This window comes from Falco cherrug, chromosome 16, assembly GCF_023634085.1.
Source record: "Falco cherrug isolate bFalChe1 chromosome 16, bFalChe1.pri, whole genome shotgun sequence".
In the NCBI taxonomy this organism is placed as follows: domain Eukaryota; kingdom Metazoa; phylum Chordata; class Aves; order Falconiformes; family Falconidae; genus Falco; species Falco cherrug.
Window position 1 is genome coordinate 3848959 of NC_073712.1, and position 27480 is coordinate 3876438.

A 27480-nucleotide genomic window follows, 5' to 3' on the forward strand; every position below is an offset into this window, starting at 1 on the left:
TTGGCGGATGCTGAAGTACCTCCCCTGTTAACCACACACCAACCGAAACCTGCAGCGGGAGGCACCACCACCCTTGGGGAAGTTGATACAGAAATCAAGGTCACGGCAGAGAGAGAAGCACCAAGAGCTGCTAAACCCACCCCCCTGTGAGCATCCCTGAACCAGAGAGGCTCCGTCCTGCAGCCTTTAAGCTGCCCCTGACACCAACACAGCCTGGGGTCTAGTTTGGTCCCACCCAGTACAGCTACTTGGAGATAACTGGGAAATAATCACACTGAAGCTGATTTTGCTCATCGTGGGTCATCCACCATCCAGCTCAACCTCGCCAGCAGACCTGGTGCTCACAGCAAACCTAGAGAGCAAAGAGAGACAAAGCCACCCCAACCAGTCCCAGCACTCAGTGCTGCTTTTCTAGGAACTCCTGTGGCCCTGTCAGACCTCCCGAGGCCGACGGGGGTCAAACAAGGGGGTTTGTAAAATTCACAGAATCACAGAATGGTTTGGGGTTGGAAGGGACCTTAAAGAGCATCTCATTCCAACCCCCTGCCACGGCCAGGGACACCTTCCACTAGACCAGGTTGCTCAAAGCTCCATCCAATCTTGGGTTTTTAGCACCTTCTCTAATAATTTGTCATTATCCCCTTTGATCCTGAACCAGCTCCAGCCCCCACTGCTCACGCACATCCCAAATCTCAGCTGGGGTTTGGGCTGAGCCACGGCTTTGCTCTCTTCACTGTCTCCAGCTGTTTTCCCCCAACCAGGAATGTGCACCTTACTTTTTTAAATTAAATCCACAAATACCAGAAACAGGTGATTTAAAAGCAAAAGGACCCAGAAAAGTCTCCAGTTTTCAGCTGCTCTTGGAGATCCTCTCCTCGAAGGTTGTGGTTGTGCAGGAGTGAGACCGATCACAGCTGCTACCGATTAAAGGTGGTGTGTAAAATCCTAACTTTTTCCATTCTCACTATTCAATTCAATATTTTTAAGACACCTGGTCATCTAAAAAAAAACCAACAAAACAAACCAAAACAAGCTCTGACATTATTTGGCCACGTTCACTTCTGGGTGAAGCTCAAAGACGTGGGACGAAGCCAAGAGCAAGGTTTTCAAATGAGCTTCGAACCTCGTTTCGCAAGATCCCCGCCTGCGATGAGGACAAGGGGTCAGCTCTGGAGCGAGCATCTCCACTTGTGTTTCCTTTGCCAAAGCATCACCAGTGACATCCCTTTTTATGACACGTCACCAAAATTTCAAGGGTTCGCCTGGAATTTTTGAGTCCATAAAGACAGCACAGCTCTCCAGACGGCTGGTTGGGATGCTGGCAATGTGCAGAGCTTCCCCAAAGGTTTTATTTCTCTAAAGAAATAAAACATTTTACTCCTGAGAATGGTATTAAATTGCAGATTATTTCATTCTGAAACATTATTTCACCCAGAGGATGCATCTCAAACCTCATCCTTGCACCACCCTTTGCATCCCCGACATCTCCCCTCCGCCCCACTGCAGTTTCAAACACCAAGCGCTGCATGTTTCAGCCATTTTATTGAACTTTGCGTATGAAATAACAGTTTCAAGTTCTAATGAAAAAAAAAAACATTAAAAAAATAAATTCAACGTCAGGTAAAAAAATCACGCAACAACAACAACAGAAAAAATCAATCACTTTTTTTACCGGTAACTGAACACAAGGTCCACACCACGGTGGAGGTCACCAGGATGATGGGATGCAGCAGCTTTTTTTAGCATCAGACTGGTATCAAAAGAACAAGTTTAAACAATCGCAACACAGCTCACTGGCAAAACCAGAGCTGAAAATGAACTGGGAGTAACAAGACTGCACTTTACATCTCCAGTCCAAAATTGCATCATTTCTATGGCACCTAATTAGTCAAGATTTCGCCTTCTTGCAGAGAAGGCTTTAGTTTTTCAGCCTGATGCACTGAATTTCACAAGGCAATATTTTGCTGTCACATATACCCAACGTGTGTTCCAGTTGAGACAGTCATGGAAACGTTTCAGCCTTACCCAGCTGCGCACACGAACGAGGGAAAGCAAAGACAAAAATTATATCCAGCTGTCTCGGTCCCAGGAAGATGCTGTGAAGGTAAGTTGCATAGTAAAGGATGGGAAATTAAGAAACATGAGCAGCTCCTGTGTTGGAGGTCGATGGTTGATGCAACGCCCCCCACTTGCAATGTTTTGAGACCTCAGGTGATGAATTAAGAGCCCGTTCTCCTTGCAAGATGCTAAATTCAGCCATGGGAACGGCTGACCTTCAGCAGTGCAGGCAATTTTCCTGCAAGACCTGAGCAATTTGAATAATCAAGTCACATTTCCAGTATCCTAATGGCAGCACGAGGGATGTGGCAGCAAACACGTCGTTCTGCATTCAAACTGCCCTATTTCAGGCACTGGTTTACCATTTCCCAGCTACGTTTCCCCTTAATACCATTCGACTTGCAACTCCAGCTCTATCAATGACTTGTGTAATGCCAGATAAATTGTCCTGCTCCGAAATCATCCTCAGGGATGGGAGCGATGCATTTAAACCACAGCATCAGCATCCCAGCCTTGTGATGGTCAGCAAGATGATGTGTAAGGGAAAACACCAGCTGGGCACAGTGGTTCCTCAGACCATTCCCTTTATAGATGCACTGATGTCATCTTGGAGAAAGCAGAAGAAATGCGAAAAAGAAACGTATTAATTGACCTGTGTCAGAGGCTGGTGGACAAAAATGTGGGGATTACAGAGCTATGTCATTTAATTCACCCAGGGCTGCTACTTGGTGTTCACCTGAGCCTGAGGGACAACTTTCCAGCTGGCTGTGCAACGGAAAGGAAAGGAAAAGACTGGGGAGCATGCCGCTCCCCAAGTTTTTCAGGGGAGAAAAATGCTATCCCACAAATTCCGTAATTTTACAAGGATTCAGCAGCAGTAACAGCATTTGATACACCTGGCTCAGAAAACATCCAAGCGTGCGCGTCAGTTGAAGCCTCCAGGGTGCTCAAAGGCTGGTTTCTGAGCCATTAATCCTGCAGGAGTTTTTGCCAGCACCTGCGGAAAGAGGCTGGAGGCCAGGATGGGATCACAGGAATCCTGACTTTTCCCAAAAATCTCGTGGGGCAAGCACAGCAGCCTCATGGATCTTCATACGTCGGCTCTGGGAGCCTTCTCCAGCCGCTGAGCCCCATCCCGTGGGGTTGAGGCTGAGCCTTCCTTAGCGCCCTTGAACACCTTCAGAGATATTTTGCTTTCTAATCTTGCTGCCTTCTCAAAACAATCTTCAAACCTGTTCTTAAAACAAGTGGCTTTACGTGACCCTATACCAGCCCAGCTCGGATTCTCCCGCCGATCCACCAGGATGGACCCAACGGCAGAGCTCTCATCACTTCAATTGCACCCTAAAATTCACAGGGGGAAGGGACGGCGCAGAGGAGGAACGTCGGTGTGCTCAGCTCCTCTGCGTGCTCAGCATCTGAAGAGCACGTCTAGTGCATGGCATGGCAGAGATGCTCTCAGCATCGCAGAGCACGGCTCGGAAGGGCTATGAATAAAGATGAGCAGCCTGTCTTCGGATGATTATGGGAATCAATGCATGCTATTTTTTGGCTCTTCTCTTGATGTCAGCCATCATTAAATCGCTCCCTTTTTTGGTTTTTTTAATCAACTGGATACATTTTTAATTTGTCTTCCCTTGCCAAATCCAGCCCTCCGCTCCAAATGACATTTCAACACGGCTGTCCCGATACGATGGTTATCTTTAAAATGCACAAGGCTGGAGTCAGAGTCGTGGCAACACAGATTAATATACTGGACTGACAGTTAAAGACTATCAAACTCTCAATTATTTTGAAAAAGCACATTAACAATTAGCTGGCTCAGCGACCAAGCAAAAGAAACCCAACAGCGTGGAGCAACATCATCAATGCCAGTATGTACAATATTGAGAAGAGGTTGAAATTTGGCAAGACTGTCACTGGTGTGAGATGTCCTCGGGGTGGGTTCGGTGCTGGCCGGGAGGAGCGGAGCAGCTGGTGGCCACGGGCTCAGCTCTGCTCCGGGAACGGGGCATTTCTGCTGCCGGGAGCAGGACCGCTGGGATCCACCAACCCAAACGGGTGGTGGGATCTGTTTTTCCCATCACTTTGCTCATCAAAATACATTTTTGAACCATAACAGAGAGACGCTTTAACAAAGTGGCTCTTGAAAACAGACGAGGTATAATTACGTTACATACACACGTGCCATAAAAAAGCTCTCTGTAACACTGTGAAAAATAAAAATAAATTTAGTACTGATACATTCTATCCCCCATTTTAAGGGCTACTAGGTCATGTTCCAAAAGAAACTAAATTTTACACCTTTGGGACCAGGGCTTCCCAACATCCAGGTCTGTGTTGCAATCCAGAAAATCAATACTCCTCCTGTTAATGTGCACGCTACAAACCCGGCACACTGCAGGGAAGGCTGCAAACAAATATCTTTGGCAGCTCCTAAGTGGTTTTGGAGGTGAGAGCGCCCCAAAAAAAGCCCAGTCCCACCTACCCCAGCCTGCCAGCAGCTCCATCCATAGCAATGGGGAAGAGACCAGACCACCACTCGGTTATTTGGGGTTTCCAGTGATGGAAATAACTCAGCCCCCACTCTCCAAACACCGGAGACTTTTTCTTGTGTTTTTTAGGTGTTTTTTTTAAGATCTTAGGCTTTTTACCGTGTGAATATTAATTAATTTTGGTGCTAGGGAGCTGCAGGATGAGACAGCCTGGGGGGGCACAGCCAGGGGATGGATGCCTGGGAGGTGGTTTCGGTTATCCATGTTAAGATGCTGTCGGCTGAGCTCTGCAAGCCCATCCTCAAACCGCTCCGGCTGCGGCAGCACTGCAGTTACTGCCAGATCCCCAGGGATCTGCCAGCAGAGCAATTAGCTGGAGGATCCCATGGAGGAGCTCCCTCTGCCTACCCCCCCGCAGGCTGGCCTCAGGGCAGGGCACGGCCAAACCCCAAGTTAAGGAGAACCATCACTCCGATTAGCTTTAATTTGTGCAGAGGGCTTTTACACCGGATTGATGTCACACCACAGGGTGCTTCACCTCTGTGCCTCTCCAGCATCCCTCTGCCGAGCCTTGGCACCCCCAGCTCGTCTCTGGGGCTTGGAGATCTGCTCCTCAGGCTCCTCCAGCACTCCAGATCCCCATCCCAGCTCCCTCTGCACCTTGTGCTGCAAAAGCTGTGCTAAAACCAGGTGCCAGCAGCACCAGGCCCTTCAAATTCATTTATCCACAGCTCCAGGGACCACAGGGTTTCTACCATGCTGGGAATAAATGCAAACAAGCCCCAGCTGCAATGGCCCACTAAGGGCCAGATCCATATTTGCTCTTCATTCCCCAAGGCCAGTGACGCAGCTTTGACTAAAACTGCTGGGGTTTTAATTTTTAATTCTTTTCTCACCATCTCAGCCTGTTCTCCACAGCCTGCACCCACGCAGAGCCCCAGAGGCATCTGTCTTTGGGACCCCCCAAGCTGTGCTCCCATGAACAAGGTCTTCATCACCAATGACGCATATGCCATGACAGGAGGAGGAATTCAAGCCAAGAAATTATCAGTGTTTAAAAACCAACAAAACAAAACGTGACCTCACCGAAGTCAATGCACTCCTTTAAGAACCACATTATTTCCCCACCATTAAGGGAATTTCTCAATCCTAATTTCGGCTGAAGTTTGTGTGCGGGGCTTAGACAGCCAGAAAGGAGGATGCTGAACCACAGGCAGGTCCAGAGCAATCCCAGCCCTGAACTATCATTCAGGAACAGCTCAAGGAACCCACTTGGGTCTCATTCGTCTTCAAAGCTCTCTGCAAGGAAAGATGCCTGGTGCAGAAAGCCAGTTGCTTTGCCACAAGTATTCCCCTGAGTTTTCCTGTTTCCCAGCCTTTCTTCCAGGTAGGGTGTTTATTTTTAGGTGCATCCTCCTTTGGGTTGTGACTTGAAGCATCCCACATGTGTCTCCTGTGTATCTTCCCCATCTCCTCCTGCCCAGGATCTGGTTTGAAATGCAGGTAAATAGCTTTGCTCAGGGAAGGATCCAGGTTTTGGTGGCAGGGTGGTCCTTGCTCTACTTTCCAGGTACCCAGTGGGGACCCCAAGGCTTGTCTTTGAACACGGACCCAAAGCAGTCAGTGGCATGAATTCAAGAGTTTGTTTCACATGCCTAAAGATTTTGCCTCCTGTCACTTCCCTGTGAGCACCCTCTGCTTTAGAGCAAGCTCCAGCTTGCTTTGTTTGGTCCAGTCCGAATTAACGTTCCCCGAACCATCGCCGGTGAATTATTGCAATGCAGACGCAGAGGTTCCCATGCTTGCTCAGTCCCACCGACATTATTTTTGCCCAGAACTCCAATGCTGTTGCGAGTATTGCCTTGCTCCTCCAACCCAGTATGTGCTGGGGGGGGGGGGGCGGGTTTAGTCTCAAAACTGGGACAGAGGCAGCGTGCAGAGGTGGACGAGGCTGGGGCGAGAGCGGGGAGCCTGAAGCAGGAGAGACCATGGACCCCTTTGCCGTTTGGCATTTACACCTTTGCAGACCATTTATCCCTTTGCACTGGGAGAATATTTAGCCATAGGGTCCTAGGAAATGCAGTGAGGTCAGGGAAATCCCAGTTTTAACAGCTTTGCAGCTGAGTGCAGGCAACCCACAGCTCTTAACCTGCCACAAAAAATAACTCAGCGTGCAGAATGAAACAGCGATGGGCAAAGGAGTGATGGACTTCCCATTTATTATAGTATTAGCAAAACAATACTATAATATTCCCTCAGGACTGATAGTGGAACAACAGAGAAGGGCACACAGGCTTTTGTGAAATGAAGCAGGGGCACAACCAGCCAGGACTGGGGGTTTGTACCTTTTCCACCTCTAGAAATTCGATTTTTCCGTAGTTTTTCATGGAGCGATCCTGAAAAGAAGGCACAATTTGTCGACTGTGTGACACAATTTTCCTCACCATCAGTGGAGATGTTACTTTCTTAATAAGGACTTAAAATAAATCACAGCCTTTGGTACAGTACATACCTACTTATAAAGAGCATTTGCAGGAAAGTCAGAAAGAGGGAACAGAAATTTCACATCCCAGCGCTGAAAACAGCCCGTGGCCTTTGACAGGGAAGAGTGAAAGCAACTGAATTTCCCCCATCTCCCTCCCACCTCGAGGAAAACACTTGGACTGCTTATGAGCAGCTCCGGTTAACGTTTCCTTTCCGGTTGCTTAATCTTTCAAGAGATTTTTTTTAAATTAAAAAAAAAAAAAAAAAAGACTGAAATAACATCCAACTGATAGCCACATCCCCTCCTCCATTTTCCTGGCTGTGTTCAGTCTCGTTATATTGCACATGATTGGAAGATAATCTTCTGGCTGCAAATATGTTCCCTTCTACATAATGCACTTGTTAGAAAACACAGATAACGTGGCAAATATTTCATATATATATATATATATATGAAATATGAAATGGATTTAACTGGGGAGGACAGACCCTCTGTCAGTCGGGTCCACAGCAGCATCAGTCACCGTGTCCGTGATGTTTGCCATTTTCTTGGAGACGTTTTATTTCTCAACACAGTCCTGAAGGTCTTAATTTTGAAACTTCTTCTGTTATCTGTTGGGCAGAGCAAAGAACCACTTTTATGCACAGCCTGGTTTGGAAAACAAGCAACAGGTTATTATTTTTTTTCAAGGTAAAGTGGAAGAGATGTTGCACATTGGTCCCCTCTGACCTCACGTCCCCGTTCCCCACAAATGTAAAGTGAAAATTTGCTAATTAAAATTCTTTAACAGACTAAATGCAATGCAGCCTAAAGCGAGCTAAAGATAGAAAAAAGATTCATTAAATATATTCTAGTTATTAACTATTATCTCACGTTAATGACAAGTTCCAAATCCAGAATGATTAGCACAAAGTGGGGTTTTCTCATCATATTTTTATCTTAATCAAGCTGGGTTTGTTCTGACCCGGTATGATTCACATGATATTAAGCAACTGGTGGATCTAATAAATCTGATGCAGGGGACAGCAGGAGCCGGGCTGGATCCCACACCCAGCCCTCGGACCGCGGAGTCGCTCCCGCAGAGCTCAAACCTGAGACTCCATTTTGATGTCAGGATGGAGACGTCTAGCAAAGGACAAAAAAAAAAATCCCCCAATCTCTGCGGTGCCAGAGCTGCCGAGCCTTGGGAATGCGTGAACCCAGCTGGCATTGCAACAGGTCGGCTTTGAAGCCTAGTAACTCTACAGCGCAAAGGAACGCATCCTGACTCCTATTTGAACACAGTGAGATGCTCTGCTCTGTCTTGAAGACGCTGAAATTCTTAGAAACTTCACGCAACTACTTATATTCCTCTCATTTTCCCAAAAATGTATGCTCTGCCTTTAGTTCACACCGCAGCAATCGGAGCATCCCACCTCCTGCTGTACTGTGTCCTGGCTCTGCACCCACATGGGGATGGGCACGGCCAAATTTCCTGAGGATTTCAGCCCTGTGTAAGTCAGCAGGAGTCACCCCCCCCAAATTCCGGCCCTTTCATGGTGTTTTTTCAAGTGGGAATTAGTAAAGCTTCCTATAGCAAGGTTCATTAACTATAATAAAACCTGTGTGTGGTGCACACTAATAAGATGAGCGCTACCACCACATCACATCACGTGAGCCGGATGCTTCATTAGCAGCCGGTGATGAGCCAAGTGTAGGAAGGTTCTTGGTCCTGAGCTGCCTGGTCCCAGCTCATCCCCTAAAATGAGCCTATTTTCCCCAAAGGGAGAGTCAGGATGAAGCTATGCGAGACGGGATAGGATCCCTGCACTGAGGAGGGTGAGCCCCACGCTCTGGGTGTTGCAGGGATGCTAAAGGCAGGCAGGGAAAGGAGAGAGGTGGGATTTCCCACAAGGAGCAAAGAGCCCCTTGCAAGGCAGCACAGCACTCGGGGGGGAAATAAGCTACCAGAGGGGCTTAGTGCTCCTTGCAAGGGTCTCAGACCAGCCAGTTATTCGAGCACCAGCTTATCTGGGAGTGCCAGAAGGACTACTCATGGGCTTAAAGCTAACTGGGGTTTATGCTTTATTGGACTGGGCTTGCTGGGGGGGATTAAGCCCCCCTCCCACCTGCCAGCAAGGAAGGGCTCCTGCTTTTTTGCAAAGCAATGGTCAAAGTGCCAGGATCCTCCAGCATTGCTGGAGTATTACACAAATAAAACCCAAATAGCACCTTCCACCCCGCCCGGCCCGGGGGACACCATTGCTTTGGCTGAGGAGACGGCAGAGCTGGGGCTCTGCAGATTAAGCGGTAAATAACAATGTTCTCAAACCTGGCAAATAATCCTGTGCTTTGGGGTACCCTGGTGCCTTCTCAGGCTGTGTCCTTGCCCTTGTAGAAAGAAACCCCACATCCTCAGCCTAACGGTGACGTTATCTCACTGAATTCCGCAAGAACAGCAGTGGGAGTGAGAAGTCAGGAGCATTCAGGAGATAGTGCTGCTCCAGCTCCTCTGAAGGGATCCAGATGTCTTCCCATCATATGCGGGTGACGAAATCCTCTCCTCTCCAAGAGACACAGAGGATATTAAAGAGCAGTCACAAAAATTAAATGTTTTTAAACCAGCCGAGCCAAACAACTTGTATCCAAGCATTCAGAGGTGGTGAAGCAGTTCATGAGACTGCAAGTACTGAGTATCTCTTGAGCCCTGGACCTAGTGAAAATCCCGAGGACTGGAACATGGCTCCTGTTAGGCCAATTTTTTAAGGGATAAACAAAGCAACCTGCAAAAATCATGGGTCTGGCCATCTGTCGCTGATCCCAAACACTATGCTGGAATGGCTGGGAGTCTTAATACAGAATTAAAGAGGAAGCTATAATCGATGCCAATCAACGCAGGGTTAGGGAAAATGGATCATATTAATTTGATATCTCTTCTTACTGAGTTCTATGTCTGGCTGATAGAGGTAAGCGCTTGTGCAATGTTCTCCTCTAAGGGAGCTGCCTGGCAGCTTGGTTAAGAGAACGGAGCAATAAAGCCAAACTCCCAGAGTCACAGGTCGGAAAAGCAGCTGAACCCAGGTTGCTTTCATTGGTTCACTTCTCCTTGTGCATGCTTTGCTTTCTCAGGGCATTTTGCAACCAGGATGGGAGAGACATTGCTGAAAGGTTCCGTGCCCCAGGAGAAAACAGCCCAGGCTTGTTTCAGATGCTGCAGAAAGATTTCCTCCTTTAATTCGGGGATGCACACAGAGAGGCAGAAAACCCCTCTAGCCTGCAATGCTACACCCTGCTCAGAGCAAACTCCTTTTGCATCCCTCCTCCAAGCTCAAATTTGCAGCAGGCAGGTTCATTTTAAGCCCAAACTTCTTACATCTCATTTCTTACCTGCTGCAACAGCTTGAGGTTCAAATCATTATGGAGCTGCTGTGGCAGCTCCAAGCAGAGACCAGCAAGGAAGGAGAAGAGGGATTTAAACTATACATGCACAGAGATTCCAGGAGAAATGAGCCATAAGGATGGAAAAGCAAGTGCCAAGATGCAGAGTGAAGAAATCACAGGAGAGGAGGGAGGATGGTTTGGGGGAGGGAGCTGAGCAGAGCCGGCATCCCCAGGAGGCTGGGTGAAACCCGGGGCTTTCCCCCAGGTGGGAGAAATAACTGCAGTTAGTGGGGTATCAGGGGGAGGGTCTGCAGGCTTTGCAAGCTTCAAGGAAGCTGAACTCCGCAATGCCTTCTTCACTTCTTGTCCTGTGTTTCAAAACTGCCTCTTCCATCCACAGCGTGTCTCACTGCAAGCACTTAATGAAGCTGCTCCGTGTCATTTACAGATGAGGAAACCGAGGTCCGGAGGAGCTGGCCTGCCCAAAGCCACCCAGCAGGCCAACAGCAAACACCACAGTGCTCCCACCCTGCAGGTCAGGGGTGCAGGGACACACATTTTCATGGACTAACAACCGCAATCTCTCCAAGCAGCACAGCATCGCCCACCACCCTGCACTGCACTCAGCTCCTCGACTGCAACCGAGGCGCACAGCGAACACATCTCTCTGCAAACGCAAAAAAACCACTTTGCAAAGTGTGTGCTCATCTTCTCCACGCCCCGCTGCGATCTCCAGCTTCCCGTGAGAGCAAGACCCCCAGCACAGACCCTGCTGCCAGCAGTCCCACTACCCCCGTGGGGGCTGAGCCCTCGGTGCTTCCGCTGCCGATTGAACCATGACACAACCCCAAAGGATTTTCCGTATCTATTCATGACAGTGCTTCAGAGGAAGCAAAGCAAAGCAGCTGGTGCTGGTCAATGTGAAAATAAACCTGATTGCACTCTGCATCCCTTGCCAGCGAGAGCAGAGAGCCACTCGCTAATCTAGGCGTGCGAGCCATGCATCCAAACCAAGTCTTCACCCAGTATGCGTTAAAGATGCTAAAAATGAAGTGCAACAACTGTAGAAAAGCAACAGACACGACAGAGCTTAAACATGCTCAGAAAAGCATCTGAATAACAAGTCTTAAGGAAATGAATCATTCTTAAACAAACCCAGCAGTGTGTGCTGCTGTCTGCAACACTGAGCAGGGGTCTTGGTATTAGTGTGCAGCGCGGTTAGGTAAGGACTGTTCCCGTTACGAGGAGGGGAAGAGCAGCGATCGGGAAGTATTTTAGCTGCTCCTAACTCGAGTGACAAGCTGAACGAGACAGGAGACAGGTTTTAATTTACTTGAGCATGTCTTGGTTCATAAGAAGGAGAAAACTGACAGTGGCCTGCGGGGAGGTTCATGCGTGAAGGTTTCCCTGCCCTGCTGCAGAGCATCCTCAGCACCAAAAATTCAGGCTCTGAGTGGTGGTGAGCCACAGACAAACCCCAGAATTTGTGAGTCTCACAAAGCAGCGCTTTTTTTGTGGATAAAAAAAGCACATGGGGGCTCAGGGGAGGGGGGTTCTCAGAGCATTTGTGGCTGAGTTTTGCTAGCAAGAGGGGTAGAAGGGCTTCAGCTACAAGGGTGGTGTGGGACCCCACATGCATCCCTCTTCCACACAGAGGACAGTTTTCATGAGCAAAACATGGGATTTGCCAGGTGACAAAGAGCAGGAGCCCTGACGCCTTCCCAGCAAAGCAGCAAACACGCGTCCTGTCAGGTGGGATGAATATCGCTTTGACAGAGACACCATTACTCATTTTCCATTTGGGAAGCCAAGCACAGGAGTAAAAAGTCTTGATTGTATCCCAGGCTCAACCACAGCTGAGCTGGGAGAGCTTCGGCTGGGGCAAGAGCCAGATGCTGCGGAGATGGGGCTGGGGCTGCTCTGCAGGGCTCCTCTGGCAGCGAACGTGCCCCCCACCATGGGATGGCTCTGCCCTCCAGCAGGGCTGTACTCCCCTCCTCATGCCAGTCCTACTTCTGCCCGAAGAAAACCCTCTATCACCACCCCCCAAAATGAAGCACAACCCCTCCCCACTGCTGGAGAAGCGATTCCCAGCCAGGATGAGGCAGCTCGGGGCACCCACCCTGAAACACCCCCAAAATGTCCCTGTCAGAGCATCGACAGCCAGAGTCCCATGACTGTTTCCAAGGAAACCCTCCTGCCAGAGCATCGCACGGTTCCAGCCCTCCCGCTCATTCCCGACTCCCACCACCGGCACCGGGAGAGGGCTCCCACCACCCTGCACCCACAGCACGGCACCCATCGGGCTCGCCCAGCCCCAGTGGGTGCTCTGTTCCTGCAGCCTCTGCCGGGTAAACAGCACTGGGAGAAACGGTAAAAGCAGCAGCATCCCGTCCTCAACACATCCTCCAGCTATGCAACACCCCCCCAAAGCTGAGCCAAGCACCCCGTTCAGACTGGGGGTGCAGAGCCATAGCAGGGAAGGGTGCCGAAGAGCAGTACCAGCTCTGTAGCAGTGAAGGCAACATTTTATAGGATATTGCCCTGCCCACAGCATCCTCTGATGTTTAGAAAGTCCCTATTTCCCCACATCCATTGCCCACACAACTGCCTTTGCACAATGATGCTGGTGCACTGAGCTCTTCTTCCCGGTACATAGAGCAATTAAGACTGAAGGGCAAAATGAGTTGCATTTAAATCCTATTTGGCTGCTTGCAGCCTACCCAGACATCACTTGTTAAAGCATTTTAAAAGGGAAAACAAAAAAAGGCCCTGCCAGGCTGTGATGGGAGCTGCCATGTGCTCTCACCAAGATACGCATACTTTAAAAGCTTGGCAGGAAGAGGGCTCCAAACTACACAATTAAACAGATTTCAGGAAGAAAACTCTCCGAACACAGCAACCGCTGCCAGAGACCCTTTCCCTGCCCTAGAGCTCTGCCAGGAGAGACCCCTTCCATGATGCCTCTGGATGCCTCCTTCCCTCCTGCTGGGGAAGCTGCTTGTCTGCCCTTTGTCTCCGCTTAACTGTCCATAAACTGGGGATTAAAAACAAAACCCAACTCCTTTTGTCAAGTGATGGAGCAGGAACAATTGCCTGGGAAGAAATCTAACCCTCCTGGAGGAAAGAGATATCTCTAGCCCTTGTGTGTGTGCACACGTGGGGTGGGATGGATACTGTTCTGCTCCTCTGGCCGCCCCAAGCACCTGAAGGTCACCTATTGTGCTGGAGAACAACAGAGTCTTTTTAGAAGAGTTCAGGCCTGAAAACACACACGAAAAAGGGCAAATAAGCAAGAGTAAAAGGTGATAGTGTCAAAGTACCAAGTGAAGAGGCCAGGGTTAGGGTTGCTGCATGTCCCCTGTCTCGCTGTACCAAGGATGTGTTTCACGGTGGCATCCAGGGCTGAAAACAGGGGAAGGGAACAGGTCCTAAAGTATAAGCAAAAGGAAAGGGAAAGGAGCCTGCAAAAAGAGGTAGGAAAGGCTCTATACCACCCAGTGCCCCTATATAAACTGAACACAGAAAGCAGCCAGGGAGGCAGCTACAGCCTCCCAGGGCTGCACCCCTGGGGCAGAGGCAGCCGGCTCCCATCCTTGTTCCCATCCTCCAGTGCCAGCAGTGTCACTTTGCCACTCAGATGACAGGTACAAAGGACAGGGGAGGAGGAGAATATTTCAGAGAGCATCCCTGCCACGCCGTGCATGCAGACAACAAGGTCTGGAGTCTATGCCGGGGACTACCACGCGTTTCAGGGACCCCGCCTCACCCCTGCTTATTTTCTGTGCGATCTTAAATGTCAGCCAGCAGCTTTCAGTAATGCACTTTCCTCCTTCTAATGTAATAAACCGAGTCTAGGCAAGCCCTTCGCCTTGCAGACAGCAGGCAGGCAGCTCCGCTAATACTAATCTCCTAATGCTGCCCCCTCTAAGCACATTAGAACCAGTCAAGTCCAACACGCTGCACAGGCTGAGGCTCATCTTTAACTCCCCAGTGACTGTCAAAACAGTCTGAAGTCCTAATAGGAGGCACACTGCAGGAGAGCAAAGGAAGTTAAACTAGCAGCTGGCTGCAAAGAGGGCAATCTTTCTGCGATCTCTCCAATTCCTGGTACAACACACGCAGCAACCACTTTTAAGAGCAGCCGTCAGCCCGTGCTGGAACAGAGCAGCTCTCTCGCTGAACAGCACCTAACCAGACAGCGCAGAGGGAAGCAGCAGACAGAAATGGGGCAGACCATCAAAAAGATATCCCTGTTTTTCTGCATCCAGTTGTTTGGGTGTATCTGACAGACAGAGCAGTGGTGCTTTTATATTTTTCAGCGATACCACTGGGTACTGGAGCAAAACTGCCTTTTACTCCAGAGGACGAAGTGGTTTCCTTGACACCTCTCCCATACAGCATCTTCTACCATCAATAAAATCCATTTGAAATTATTCTGCCCCTACTAAATAAGGCAGGGAGTAGTCAGGAAAGCAAACTAACAACCTGTACGGTTTCTGCTTATTTTAGATGACAGAGAAACTGAAAATGGTACGGTGCCATTTACAGGAGAACACGTGGTTTCCGTACCCTGTGCAGCTGCCACGGGGAAAATGCAGACACAAAACTCATCTGCAAACTCTCCAGCGTGGGACTGTTCCACTGCTGTTAAACTCAAATCCTCCTTTTAGGAACAGGTGTGTGGAAAAGCTTTAACAACAATAAAAAGTGAGAGCTTGTAGGCAGAAATTACTTTACAGCCTGCTGGCAGCCTGGGGAAAAGACACACTGGGGTATTCCCAGTTACCCCAGCTAAGGGATCCCAGTTATCCTGGACAAGGGATCCCAGTTACCTTCTGCAATGCTCCAGATCATCTTCCTAATAAAGATCATTTGTTAGATCCTCAGCTGGTGAAAACTACAGTAGCTCCAATAGAGCTGTTGCATACCATTAGCCAAGAAGCTGCTCTGATGGGTATTTTGGTTATAAGGGTTTATTAACTGGGGCTAAGGCAAGTCTAAGGGAGAGTGTTACAAACTGTCCCAATCCTTTTAAGTCTGGGTAAAATCCTAGCCAAACTCCAATTTCGGCATGGCTGGCATCTCTCAGGAAAAATCCCCCTTTCCACATGCTGGAGCGTGATGTGACTTGCACAGGTTGGGGTCAAATCTCTCTTTGCTGTAGGAGGCTTTTAAGAGCAGCCCTGTGCAGTACCCTACCTTGAATGAATCTGGTTTTATTTAACCCAAAACCTAGTGAAACAGAGCAGAGCTGAAGCCAAGGCACTCGAAGCTGAGCAGCCAGGCCCTGCCTTCAGCCTCCTTTGGTGGCAGGGGCCGGACCAAAGCATTAAACTGCTGCAAATGACCTTCCTAGCAAAGAACTGAAGAAATCCAGCTGCAGAAAAGCAGCAGGGTTTACCTTCTACGCACAGCACTAAAAAGCAAAGTGAAAAGCAAATATAATCAGAGGAGTTATAGGATGTTCTCCCACTTTACCTAACGTGCATAAAAAGACCCGAGAGCAGCAGGGTAAGCTGAAAAAAACAACTAATCAGTGGAAAACATGAGGTTTGTCCCCCAAAAAAGCAACGTTACTTTATGATGCTATTAAACTCTACCCCGTGCAAAGCTCACCTGATCCCATCAGATGTCCCGTGGCCTCTGGTGCACATGTGAAGAAGAAGCGGGTCTATTTTCCCTGGCAGAATTTTGGTTACTTTTCAATCCTGCTCTTTATAGATCTGTCCCCCTTGTTTCAAAAATCTGCCGAGGTTTCTGAGCCGAGCTCTCCCGCTGGCTGCCCAGTGCCATTTCACACTGGGATTGGGGAAACCGCCGGGTTTCGTGTGGCGCAGGGGGAGCGCAGGGTCACTGTCGGCGCAGCGGGAACTCGTGTTTGCAGGAGACTCCATCCCCCAATTTCACCACCAAGGTGTGAGCTCCTTTGCGAGGGAGAGGTGAGTTCGTGGTGTGCTTATTGCCTACGGGTGCTTTATTCGGCACAGGGGAAGCTGCAGCCAGGATGTGGCCCAGGAAGGGGGTGCCAGGATGGGGTCACATTGCGGGGCAGAGCCACGGTGTCCTGTGGGATGACAGGGCTGGAACCATCTGGAAAGGTTTTTGTGCGAAGAGCGAGGACCAAGGGGGATGGGAGAAGGGATGCCATGACAACCTTTAGGGGTTTCCCAGGAAACCATGGTCACCATGGCAACTGCATCACTCCGGTCCGAATTAGTGACTTCCGCTGGAAGGCGTGTTCGCCACTTTAATCTTCTTGCGATAAGCAGCTGCATCTCTCCCAAACGCATTGCAAAAAAGGGAGGAAATATCCCTTTGTCTCCAGCTGGGTGGGTTAGAAGCTGCACAGCCACAGCGAGGAGCCCGTCGCGGATCCTGCATCCCCCGGTCCATGCTGGCATCGCTCCCTGCACCCTGTCAGCTCCTGAAACCATTCCATTTTGCCTTTTGCCTCCCTCCTCCCCGCACACAGACCTGCTGCACGGCCACAAATTTGGCGTTGGATGAAATAATACCATAGGGTTACAGGGGAAGGGAATTAAGAACACAAAACAAGGGCTTTTTCTTTCTTTTTTTCTTTTTTCTATTTAAATCAGCATTGATTGCACTCAGGTCTCTGACCAGATTAGAATTTCAGAAATCATCTAACAGGGGAGAGAAGGGAATCTGTGATGTGCCTGTAATGGCACACCACACGTTTCAATTTAAGCGTCATTTAACAATGTGGTAACAGAGACTCTCTGCAAAATTAAATGGTTATTTCCTCCCAACCCCCTTGCAGTAGGCTCTGCAACATGTTTTCCTCCTCTCCCCACTCAATCCAGGGTTGTTAATCCAACAAGTGAGCTTATGTGATGGAAGGGAAATCGGCTACACGCTGCCTTTAGGGAAGGGGAGGGAGAAAATTCAGGAGCAAAACGAGAGGTCCCCAAAACCGAGAAAACAAAGCAGCCCTGCAACACGTTGCAGAACAAACACCTGTTTCGACAGTGAGTGTGTTTTGTCTTCATCTTCCTTTTCTTTACCCTTTAGCTGTCCTCTTCTTCGGAGAATTTTTAATCCTTTTTTTTTTTTTATCTTTAGAAAGGAAGGATCTAAAAAAATAAACGTATAAAAACGAGGGCACACACAGACTGACGATGGTGCATGTTCCACACAATACCGAGTACACAGTCACTTTGCATTATTATTGTTATTATTTTTTTACCGCATCCTTAGATTTTGTTGCTGTTTTTTTGGTGTGGGTTTTTTAAACATCCGTAAAGATCTTTTTGATATTCACACAGTTGGGATTGTTTGTGGTTGTGCAGTTGCCTGTCTTAAAGGCAGCCTGTTTGAATGCACTGTGGTTGATTCCCCCTTCCTCGATCACCATGTACTCAGATTTGCTGAGGGTGGAATTGCTGCGAGCCTTCCGCATCTCCTCGCTGGACGAGAGATGCTGGCAGCTCCCGACGTGCATGTACTGGGCTTGCTCCTCACCTTCTGTTTCCCGGTGGTAGAAATAGTTGAAATTGGAGACTATCACAGGCACGGGGAGAGCGATAGTTAGCACCCCTGCGATGGCACAGAGAGACCCCACGATCTTGCCCCCAATGGTGATGGGGTGCATGTCCCCATAGCCCACCGTGGTCATGGTCACCACCGCCCACCAGAAGGCATCGGGGATGCTACTGAAACCTGAACTGGGGTCATCGGCTTCTGCGAAGTAGACGGCGCTGGAGAAGAGGATGACGCCGATGAAGAGGAAGAAGATGAGCAAGCCCAGCTCCCGCATGCTGGCCTTGAGGGTCTGCCCCAGGATCTGCAGCCCCTTGGAGTGCCGGGAGAGCTTGAAGATACGGAAGACCCTGACCAGCCGGATGACTCTGAGGATGGCTAAGGACATGGCTTGCTGGCCGTTGCCTTGCCTCTCAGCCAGCTCGGTGCCCAGCGTGATGAAGTAGGGAATGATGGCCACAATGTCAATGATGTTCATGATGTTCTTGGAGAAGGTGGCCTTGCTGGGGCAGGCAAAGAAGCGGACCAGCAGCTCGAAGGAGAACCAGATGATGCACAAAGTCTCTACCACAAAGAAAGGGTCGGTGAAGGACGACACCATGGAAGTAGCTGAGGATGAGGAGTTGGTGAAGACATCAGGTGGGAGAGGGCCACCGCCTGTCCCGAAGGTCCCTCCAGTTCCCTCATAGTCGTGGTCATCCCTGAATTCAGGCAGGGTCTCCAGACAGAAGATGACAATAGAGATAAGAATGACCAGGACAGAGACGATGGCAATGCCTCGGGCTGGCCCAGAGCTCTCAGGGTACTCAAAGAGGAGCCACACTTGGCGCTGAAACTCCTTGTCGGGAAGCGGCCGCTGCTCCTCCCGAATGAAACCCTCGTCCTCCCGAAACTTCTCCATGGCCTCCTCCCCTAGCTGGTAGAAGCGGATCTCCTCAGAGAAGATATCGATGGGGACGTTGACGGGTCGCCGGATGCGTCCACCCGACTGGTAGTAGTAGAGGATGGCGTCAAAGCTGGGACGGTTACGGTCGAAAAAATACTCATTGCGGAGGGGGTCGAAGTAGCGCATCCTCTTACGTGGGTCCCCCAGCAGCGTCTCGGGGAACTGTGCCAGCGTCTTCAGCTGGGTCTCAAACCGCAACCCCGAGATGTTGATCACCACCCGCTCGCAGCACTCGTGCTCCCCACCGCCCGCGGGCTGGCCGGCGGGGACCGCGGCCGGAGTCGGGGGGTGATCGTAGCGGTCCCCCCCCAGCAAAGGATGAGGATGCTGTGGTTCTTCCAGCAAAGGGTCTCCGCCGCCGCCTCCCACCACGGTCATGCTGCCTTCTTCCCCTTCTTCCCCCTCTTCCTCCTCTTGGTCGGGGGGCGGCTGGGGGGCGGCGGGGGGCAGCTGCTCGGTGTAGCCCAGGTTGTGGTGGCTGGTCGAGCCGCCCCGCGGATGCCGGCTGGCGGAGGAGGCAGCCGGAGAGTAGAGCAAGCTCCGGCGCTCGTCCATAAAGGTGTGGGGCGGAAGGGGAAGGGGGGAGGGAGGATCGGAGAGGCGGCAGCCGAAGCCTCTTCTTCCTCCTCTTCCTCCTCCTCCGGGCGGAGAGGGAGAAACAGCCGCGCAACTGCTCCAGCGGCTGCCGCTGCTCTGAGGCGCTGAGGCTCTTCTCAAAAAATCCGCCCCCAGCCCTGGCACCGCCTCGCTCAGTCACTGCTCCCGGAGACACCCACAGCACCCCGGCCCTGCCCCGCGGCCCCCGGCGAGCTGCAGGCACCCCCTCCCCTGCCCGGGGGTTGCCGAGCCGGACCCCCACCCCGCCACGCACCGAGGGGCTTTGGTCCCCTCCGGGGGAGCATCCTTTGATGCTCAGCGGGTTGCAAGCAGGGAGAGGGGTTTTTTTCCTTGCAGAACCGCTGCCTAGAAAGAGTTTTTCTGTCCCTCCCCCGGGAAGGTGAAATGTAATTTTGATTATTAATTTGGGGGGTTGCCTGTTGGTTTCACCATTTCGAGCCGCGGCGGGGCTGTGGGTAATGGAAAGCAGACAGCAGCGGCCGGAGCCACCAACAGTTGTTTTGAATCAGCGTCTGGGCTAGTGCTGGGGATTTTTTTTTTTTTGCTGTCTAGAGAAGAGAGCATGTGCCTGTGTGTGTGCACGCCTGTGTCTGTGTGTGCATGTGTGTTTGCACACACGTGTGCATGTGCATCCCCCCAGCAAAATAAATGGAGAAGCGAAGCTGAGCCAGCCCTCAGCCAGCTTCAGTCTGACCCCAAATTGCATTTCAGACTTTCCTGCAAGAAAGCCAAAAGGCTTTTTTTTTTTTTCCCTCCTTTCTCCATTCAATTCATCTTCTTATGCAAATAGTTCATATTTGGTCAAAAGGGATTTTTTTTTTTTTTTAAGGCAAAAGCCTCCTCTGCAGGAGCCCAGCGTTGGAAAATGCTCCGTTCCCAGGAGATGTGCATCAGGGACAACCTCTGATCCCTGCACCCACTGTGCCCCCCAGCCCCCACAGTGGGTCCTCATTTTCCCAACACCCCCTACCTCCCCAGACAGCAGAAGCACTTCAATCCCCAGCCACGTGCCAAGCGGGGTTTAGGCAATTCAGGGAGTTCCCAGCTTGGGAAAGAGCCTGACCATGAGGGTTGGGGAGAGGCTCGGAGGGCAACCACGCTGCCATTCCAGTGCCAGCCGGATGGTCCTGCCATGACGGAGGTTAAAACCCCTCCACCAGCCCCGCTTTAGCTCATCGCCGCAGTTATTTTTAACCAGCACAGCCTCCAGAAGGTAGGGAGAAAAACAGATGAAAGGATCAAACTTATTTATACTTTAAATTAGAAACAAGATGTACAAAATATACAAACCTAAGGGAGGAGAACAACAATAAATAGTGGTGTAAGAGCTGACTCCAGACTCTAACTGGCAGATTAACAGCACGGACGAGGTCTGAGCGAGCCGAGCCCACCTTCCCCTTTGCTGACAGAGGGGAAAAAAACCCTCTGCCACTAGAAATGAGGGAGGTTTCCTCGGGAATGAGCCTCAGCGAGGTCCTGCGGATGAAAATGTGGACCTGGGCGTGGGACCTAACCCAACCCACCTTTCAGTGAGCTGCCTGCTCTGTCTTCATCTCCACCAACCTCCTGGCGCTGCCATGGCCAGCGCTGGGTTTTTCCACATCAGCATCAGTTCAGCGTGGCTGTTGGAAGAGATTCACCCACAATCACATGCAGGGACACTTGTCTCCAGGCCATGTCACCTTGCCCCAGACTTGGACACATGCCGCTTGTTGCCACCTCCCTCCTTGGCTTGAAGCCACACTTTTGAGTCCCGATTTGCTTGAGGCTCCAGATCTCCTGGGAGGAGGGAGCTGGGGCAACAGGTCTCCAGTCTTGCTCCCCCATCATTCCTACAGCAATTAATAGTGCTCATCAGCAACATGCTCCTGGCAAGAGTGTCCACTCCTCCTTTCCAACACACAGCATCTCCCAGCCATCCCAAAGCCCAGATAAAGCAGGAAGCAAAGCCCTGGAGCTTCATTAACCTTTGAGCTGCTCATGTTGCTTGTAGATTGAAAAAAATTCCTGGAAACAACAGTTCATATCCAGGTTTGAGGCTCTATTTTCCATAGGTTTCATGATTATTAAATAACCATCATCTCCTCTGTACATACATATATATATCAGTTAAAAACTTGTCTGGCTCATCTCTTTGCTAGGATTTCTGCCAATAAATCACTGTCATCTGGTCTAAGGCAAACAAACAAGGCTGCTTTAAACTATAAACATTTATTGATGACAAAAGGTATTGATGGCAACAAGGCGTAACTTCCATAATTGCAACAGTTTACTCCAGATCTCAGTCAGGGGCAAACTCTTCAGAAATTATTGAAAGCCACAGACCTTTGAGATGCTGCTAGGAAAAGCCCTTCCCTTAAACCCAGGAGGAGGATTAAGTCCTTACCCCCCATCAGCTGCAACACAGCAGCAGACATTAACCCCTGAGCTCCAGGCAGCTGTGGTCCAGCATCAAAATGGCTCAAAGGATTCCTCCAGGGGCTACAGCCGGGCAGCCCCAGGCACTGTGTAGCCTCCTGGCCCTGTTTACTCCTCCACTGCTTCCCCGTAATCCTATCAAAGCCAATTAAGCTGTGCCAGGCGAGCAGCCATCGCTGCAGGCAAAGAGCAGCCAGAGGGGCAGATCACCTCCTCCACTGCAAAGCATCCTCAGCTCCTTCCTCTTTGGGAGGTCCCCAGCCAAAGTTTGGTTCAGCATCGGGGATGCAGCAATAGCATCACCTCCTGCTTTGCATCAGCTGCTGCCTCCCACACACGTGTTCCCCACACTGGTTTGCATGCAGGCACTGCATCAAGCCCCACATTTGTCAAGCAGCAACAGAGGTGGCCCAGGTCACATCCCAAAACCAGGAGGTCTGAGCACAAGGGCAGAGGCAAGGGAACAAAAGCCCAGGGGAAGGGACATCTCTGCAATGTCCAGCCCAGCCAGTGCTTCCTTGCAAGCTGGGAACTTGCTGTGCGAGGTGCAGCATCAAACCTGTTCCTCAAGCCTGTGGCTTTTCTGTCTAATGCGAGATGTCCCAGTCCTCCCTCTGCAACTTTCCCTCTGCTTTCTCATCCAGCTCTTCTGCTGCATCTGGTCTCAACAAAATTAATTTTATTCCTGATGGCTATTTAAGAAATCCCCCTGTGCAATGATCTACAGGCTGACCTATAAGATCAGATGCAGTTTCTACAAAGAAGCAGAGCAAGCATCACACTTTCCCTCCTTTAATGGCCTTCTTAGGGTGGATTCCCAAGCAAAGGGGACACACAACTTTCCTCTTCCCGCAGCCAGACCCAGACCATGAGGGGAACCCCCCTAGCATCCCCCCAGAGGGACATGGGCTGCACAAAACATCTCAGGACCTTCACCCTGACCCTCAGCTACTCCCAGGCATGGAGCTGCCTTAGCACCATGCTTCCACTTTGAAATCTTGCCTCCTTCTCGCTGAACCCCATCACCTCTCAAGCAGCCTTCTGGGGTTGTTCTTCTTCCACCAATCCCTGCTTCTCCCATGTTAGCACCAGGCAGCTGGGCAGAGCAGTCTGGCATCCACCCTGGCTGCTGCAGCGAGCAGGATCTCACTCGCTCTCCCCTCCCTCGCGTTTGAATGGGAACCCTGCCTCCATTGATAAATCTGGGGCAAATCTGCTATTCTTTATTTCTGAGGATCAGAAACCTTTCAGTGCAAACGTTGTTACAGTAATACCTTAATGCACTGTAAATGTATTGTCTCTCCTCCCACAGCGGGGAACGCACGAAGCCCCAACTGCTACATCAAGGCAGCACGGCATTAACTCACTGGCAAGGTTTCTCATGTCATCTCGGAAACATGAGCTCTACCTCTGCCGCTCATAACGTGGACAAACATTACGGTGAAAGGCTCAGGGGTGTCACCAGGGTCACTCATCACTGCCTGAAACCTTTGCAGACAGGACTGCAGAGGACTGTTGGCGTCAGACAGGCAGGTCAGCATCAACCCAACTTTTCAAGAGTAACTTGGAGCAATCCATACATCACACAGCTAAAAGAGATGAATGGATGCTCTAACCCTGCTCTGCTTAGCTTGCTTCAGCCAGGTTTGGCTGCTTGCCCTCCCTGTCGCCTTCGTCTGGCTCTTCCCCATCAGATTATCCCTGATTTAATTATTATTATTTGCTCAGTAATTGGGGAATGAGTTGAACAATGGGACCTCTGGCTCCAGACCGACCAGTCCTGCCACCCTCACCTTCTCCCTTGCAGACAGGGGAGGTGGGAGCATCCCCCCAGGCCCCGAAGCACACACCCTTCCAGGAGAGCCATGATGTTATCCCAACATACACTAAGATGGGGTCACCGACCCCATTCCCAGAAATCAGGCGTCCTGTCTCATCTCCTCAAGCCACAGAAGCATCCGATGAGGGCTGCCCCTCTGGGGTAACACCTGGGGTCAGACAAATTCTCTGACAGTGCCACCCAGGGAGGTACCAGGAGGGATGGGAACTGAATCTTGATTTCCCAGGGTGAATCTAATGCTCTAACTCTGGAGCACACAGTCCCTATTCCTGTCCCCCTCTTAGTCAGACTCTGCGTGTACCTCAGTCATGGAGTGAATCCTCCAGTCTCTCCGTGCCTCAGTTTCTCATCTGTACATTAAGAGAATATTTCTCGCCTCCCACCTAGAGTCTATTTAAATCCTATGCCAGAAGCCTTTTGCTGTGCTCATGGTTGCAGAAAATGAGAAGATACTGAAATTTGGAAGTGAGAGGAAAATTCAGTGCTGTCAAAATACTGTGGCTTGCTTAGCCCTCAGCGCAGGTGAAGAGCATCGCTGTGAGCTCCGCAGAGATAACCGATTCCTCTCTTTAACAGGGCATTTAGCACCAAGCACAAGAGGACCCAAACGCCCTGGGATCCTCTCCGACTGCTGCAGTCCAGCTACCAAAGGCAGCACGTTTTTAGAGAACAGTCATTACTGTTAACAGAAAGGGGAAGTGAAAATTGAACTGCTAACCCAAAATAACTGAGCATGGACAGGAGCTATTTTTCATATTTTTTTCCACGGTGCTGTGGATTTAGCAAGAGTGTTGCCTGGCCAGCAAAGTACAAGGTTTGGTGACTAAAAAAGGTCACCCAAGTTACTCTGCATCTCTCGGTTATTTCACTTGGTGACTCCATCAGCTTTAACAGAGCTGCCTGAGTTAAATCCCATCCAACCCTTTGGATATCTAGGGGTTACAACTCAGGATATAGTGAGACCTATTTTAATATCCTAAAAATGTGATTAACTGGGTGGGATTATGGTGGCCAAGCAATGTTAATGCAAATTCCACTGTAATGGGGATCATGTTCCAAGGCCTTCACAATGACAGCAAAATGATACCCAGTGACTTCTTATGCAGATCCTGTTGCATGCCATTATTTGGTCATTAAGATATAAAATTACATTGACAAAGCAATTTAACCACAAATCCAGTGAGATAACAGGGCAACGTTACTGTGTTTTCATTACAAAGGTAAAAATGTCTGCAGGAGTGGAAGACGACCTGCATTTCAGCAACACGGAGGAGGAAAGCCAAGGGACTCCTGAGAGCTCAAGGTGACGCTGGGAGAGCGTCAGTGCTGAGTCAGATGCAGCCTCGGATAAAGATGTGAAAGCCCCTAATTCTGGCAGCAAAAAGCATTGTGTGGGTGAGGGGTGACTACTCGCCCCCTGAATAATTTATTTCACGGATGTCACTTGGTGAAAGTCACCCAGCGAGGTGGCATGAGGCACAGCCTTCGCAGCCTCCTTGAACCGAGCAAGCCGCAACGCAATCCCATGGCAGCAAAAACTCTCAGCCCCTACAAACAAACCCAGCAACCGCTCTCCATCTAAAGGAATGTGGTCGGAGCAGTGTGCCCTAGAATATGGGATCAGTCTCTTCACAATAATATTTTCAGGGGATGCTCAAGATATTCAGGGTGAATTGGTACCTAACTCCCTTTGGCTTCACAAACAACTCTGGTTTTAAGTAATACGATTTTGCTTTGCATAGAAATACTGGAGAACCTATAAGTCACCGTTGTGCCACAAAGCATCCCTTGTATGGGCTCAAATGTTTATTTTTAAAACAAGCACTCTCCACCTTTTTCCCACTCGTTAGCCAGTTCTATTCGGAAAAATAAATTACAACAGAGAAACCAAGTTATTTTTCTTGTGTTGGGTAGTGGGGATGGAGCCTGCCTTAACCCTTCTCTGCCCTGGCACCAGGCACGGGGCCCTGCCAGCATTTAGATCAGTAGGCGCTGGGCAAGGAGGAGATGTATCGAGGGCACTGAGCTGTCTCACTCGAGCACAGGATCCCTGTGACAGCCACTGCACTGCCTGGAAAGCAGGCAAGGACTTTCAAACCACGTTTTGTCTCTTGGATTTCTCTGCCTTTCCCCAATCCTCCCAATTTTTCTGTGACTTTTCATTTGCTACTTCAGTGAACATCATGTTAGAAAGGAAAGAGATGAAATCTGAGCTTGCAGGAGTTTGATCGACACAGCCCAGGAGCAAATAACAAGGAATAAGGCACTGCCATCACATTGTATTCAAGTGGGATATGACTTCCATCAACCACACATCTCTGGCATCCGTGGGGAAGAGCCATCCTTTAGTAAATGTGGTGTCAGTAAGGAGCTAGCAGGAGGAACGCCGCTTAATGCAAGCATCAATACATTCAGCTCGGGGACAAGCCAGCTCTGGGAGAGCCAGACTTGTCCCCCAGAGCATCCCAGTCCCCTAAGCGCTAGCAGGATCAGGGGAGATCCACCCAGTTCTGGGTACCCACAGCCCCCACGCAACTATGCTAACCCCAAAAACAACCTGAGGAAGCTCTCTGTCTTCCACTGAAATCACACGACCAGTTTTACCCAATGTGAAACTGCTGATGGTTAAAATGGGGAACACGCAGGGTAGGGGAGAGCCAAGAGAGGACAAACACCCTTTCGCACTTCATTGCTTTACGCCTTCTAACAAACACAGGAGCAAATTCGCTGTGGCAGAATTATTCTGAAGCCATCAAACTTCCATTAGAGTTTGATAAAGTCATGGAAAGAAACAGGGTGACTGCTGCCCAGCTGCAACAAGAGAGCTGCGTTACAATGACAAGGACACTCCAGAGGGCTGGATCCCCCAGCGACACAGTCCTCAGGCTTTCAGTCTCAAAGGAAATGGCTAAATAGAAAATTAAAACTTGCACAGGTCACCAGGCAAAACACATTACCGCAGCCCGGGCTTCCTGGCTTAAGTTAATTAGTTGATGTTTGTACAAGGCTTTGAAACAAAACAAAAAAAAAAAAACAACCCACCCTGCATTAAGCGCCAACATTGTCATCATTCACTTTCTAGCTGGTAGTCCAGGGGAAATTCTCTTCTGCTTGAAGGCCCTTCTGTCTGTCCTCCTCACCTTCGGTGAGTTTAACCCTCAGTCACCAGTGCTGGGGACCGGTTTGCTATAAAAAGCACCCCCTCAGAAGTAACAATCTTGTTACGGGGGTCGTTTTCTGTGGGGAAGATGCATTTGCACATCATGCAGTTTTCAAGCACCGGCACTGAGTTTGTTTGGGTTTAGCTGTAACATCTGGGTGCTGGCAGATCTGCAAAGCCTGCAGGTAACACTGGAGCTCTTTAACGCTTCCCAGCCAGGAGGCAAAGGGCTTTGTTTCTAACTGGGAAACCCAAACGAGAACAAATTTGGAGCAAAGGAATTTGTGCAGCATCGCAGGGAGTCTGCAGGAGAGCTCAAAGACCTGAGCTCTGCAGCTCAATCCTGTGATTTATTTTTAAGCAGATTTTCTGTTTTGCAGCCTCAGCACTTCTTCTCTGGGATCCCCCTTCTTGCACAGCTCATTTCTGAGAAACCCTGCAAACCTGCTCAGAAATCCCCTTGTATCACGGGGTGTTTGCAAGAAGGAATGCACCAAAAATGGGGTGAGGGGTAGCAGATGAGTTGGTTTTTTGTCTTCTTAAGCCATCTTGTCAGGACGAGGGGCTGTGATGCTGGGTGATGGGTGACACAGTCCT

General features: G+C 50.0%; 1 protein-coding gene across 3 annotated transcripts; it reads right to left on the bottom strand.

Moving 5' to 3' along the window:
• Positions 1–1523: 1523 nt before the first annotated feature.
• Positions 1524–19572, bottom strand: LOC102053038 (potassium voltage-gated channel subfamily A member 3). 3 transcript variants are annotated; one of them, XM_027816532.2, is made up of 3 exons: positions 16018–19572; positions 7527–7649; positions 1524–6949 (listed from the first exon to the last, which is right to left on the bottom strand). In XM_027816532.2, the coding sequence occupies exon 1, from the start codon at positions 19400–19402 to the stop codon at positions 17651–17653; it is 1752 nt and encodes a 583-aa protein (XP_027672333.2). In that variant the 5' UTR covers positions 19403–19572; the 3' UTR covers positions 1524–6949; positions 7527–7649; positions 16018–17650. The 3 variants fall into 3 exon arrangements, with proteins under 3 accessions (XP_027672333.2, XP_005447072.2, XP_027672334.2); XM_005447015.3 differs by having other exon boundaries at positions 1524–7649; XM_027816533.2 differs by having other exon boundaries at positions 1524–7686.
• Positions 19573–27480: the final 7908 nt, after the last annotated feature.

Coding starts and splice junctions, on each gene's coding strand:
- LOC102053038 (XM_027816532.2), bottom strand. CDS start 19,402: ATGGACGAGCGCCGGAGCTTGCTCTACTCTCCGGCTGCCTCCTCCGCC.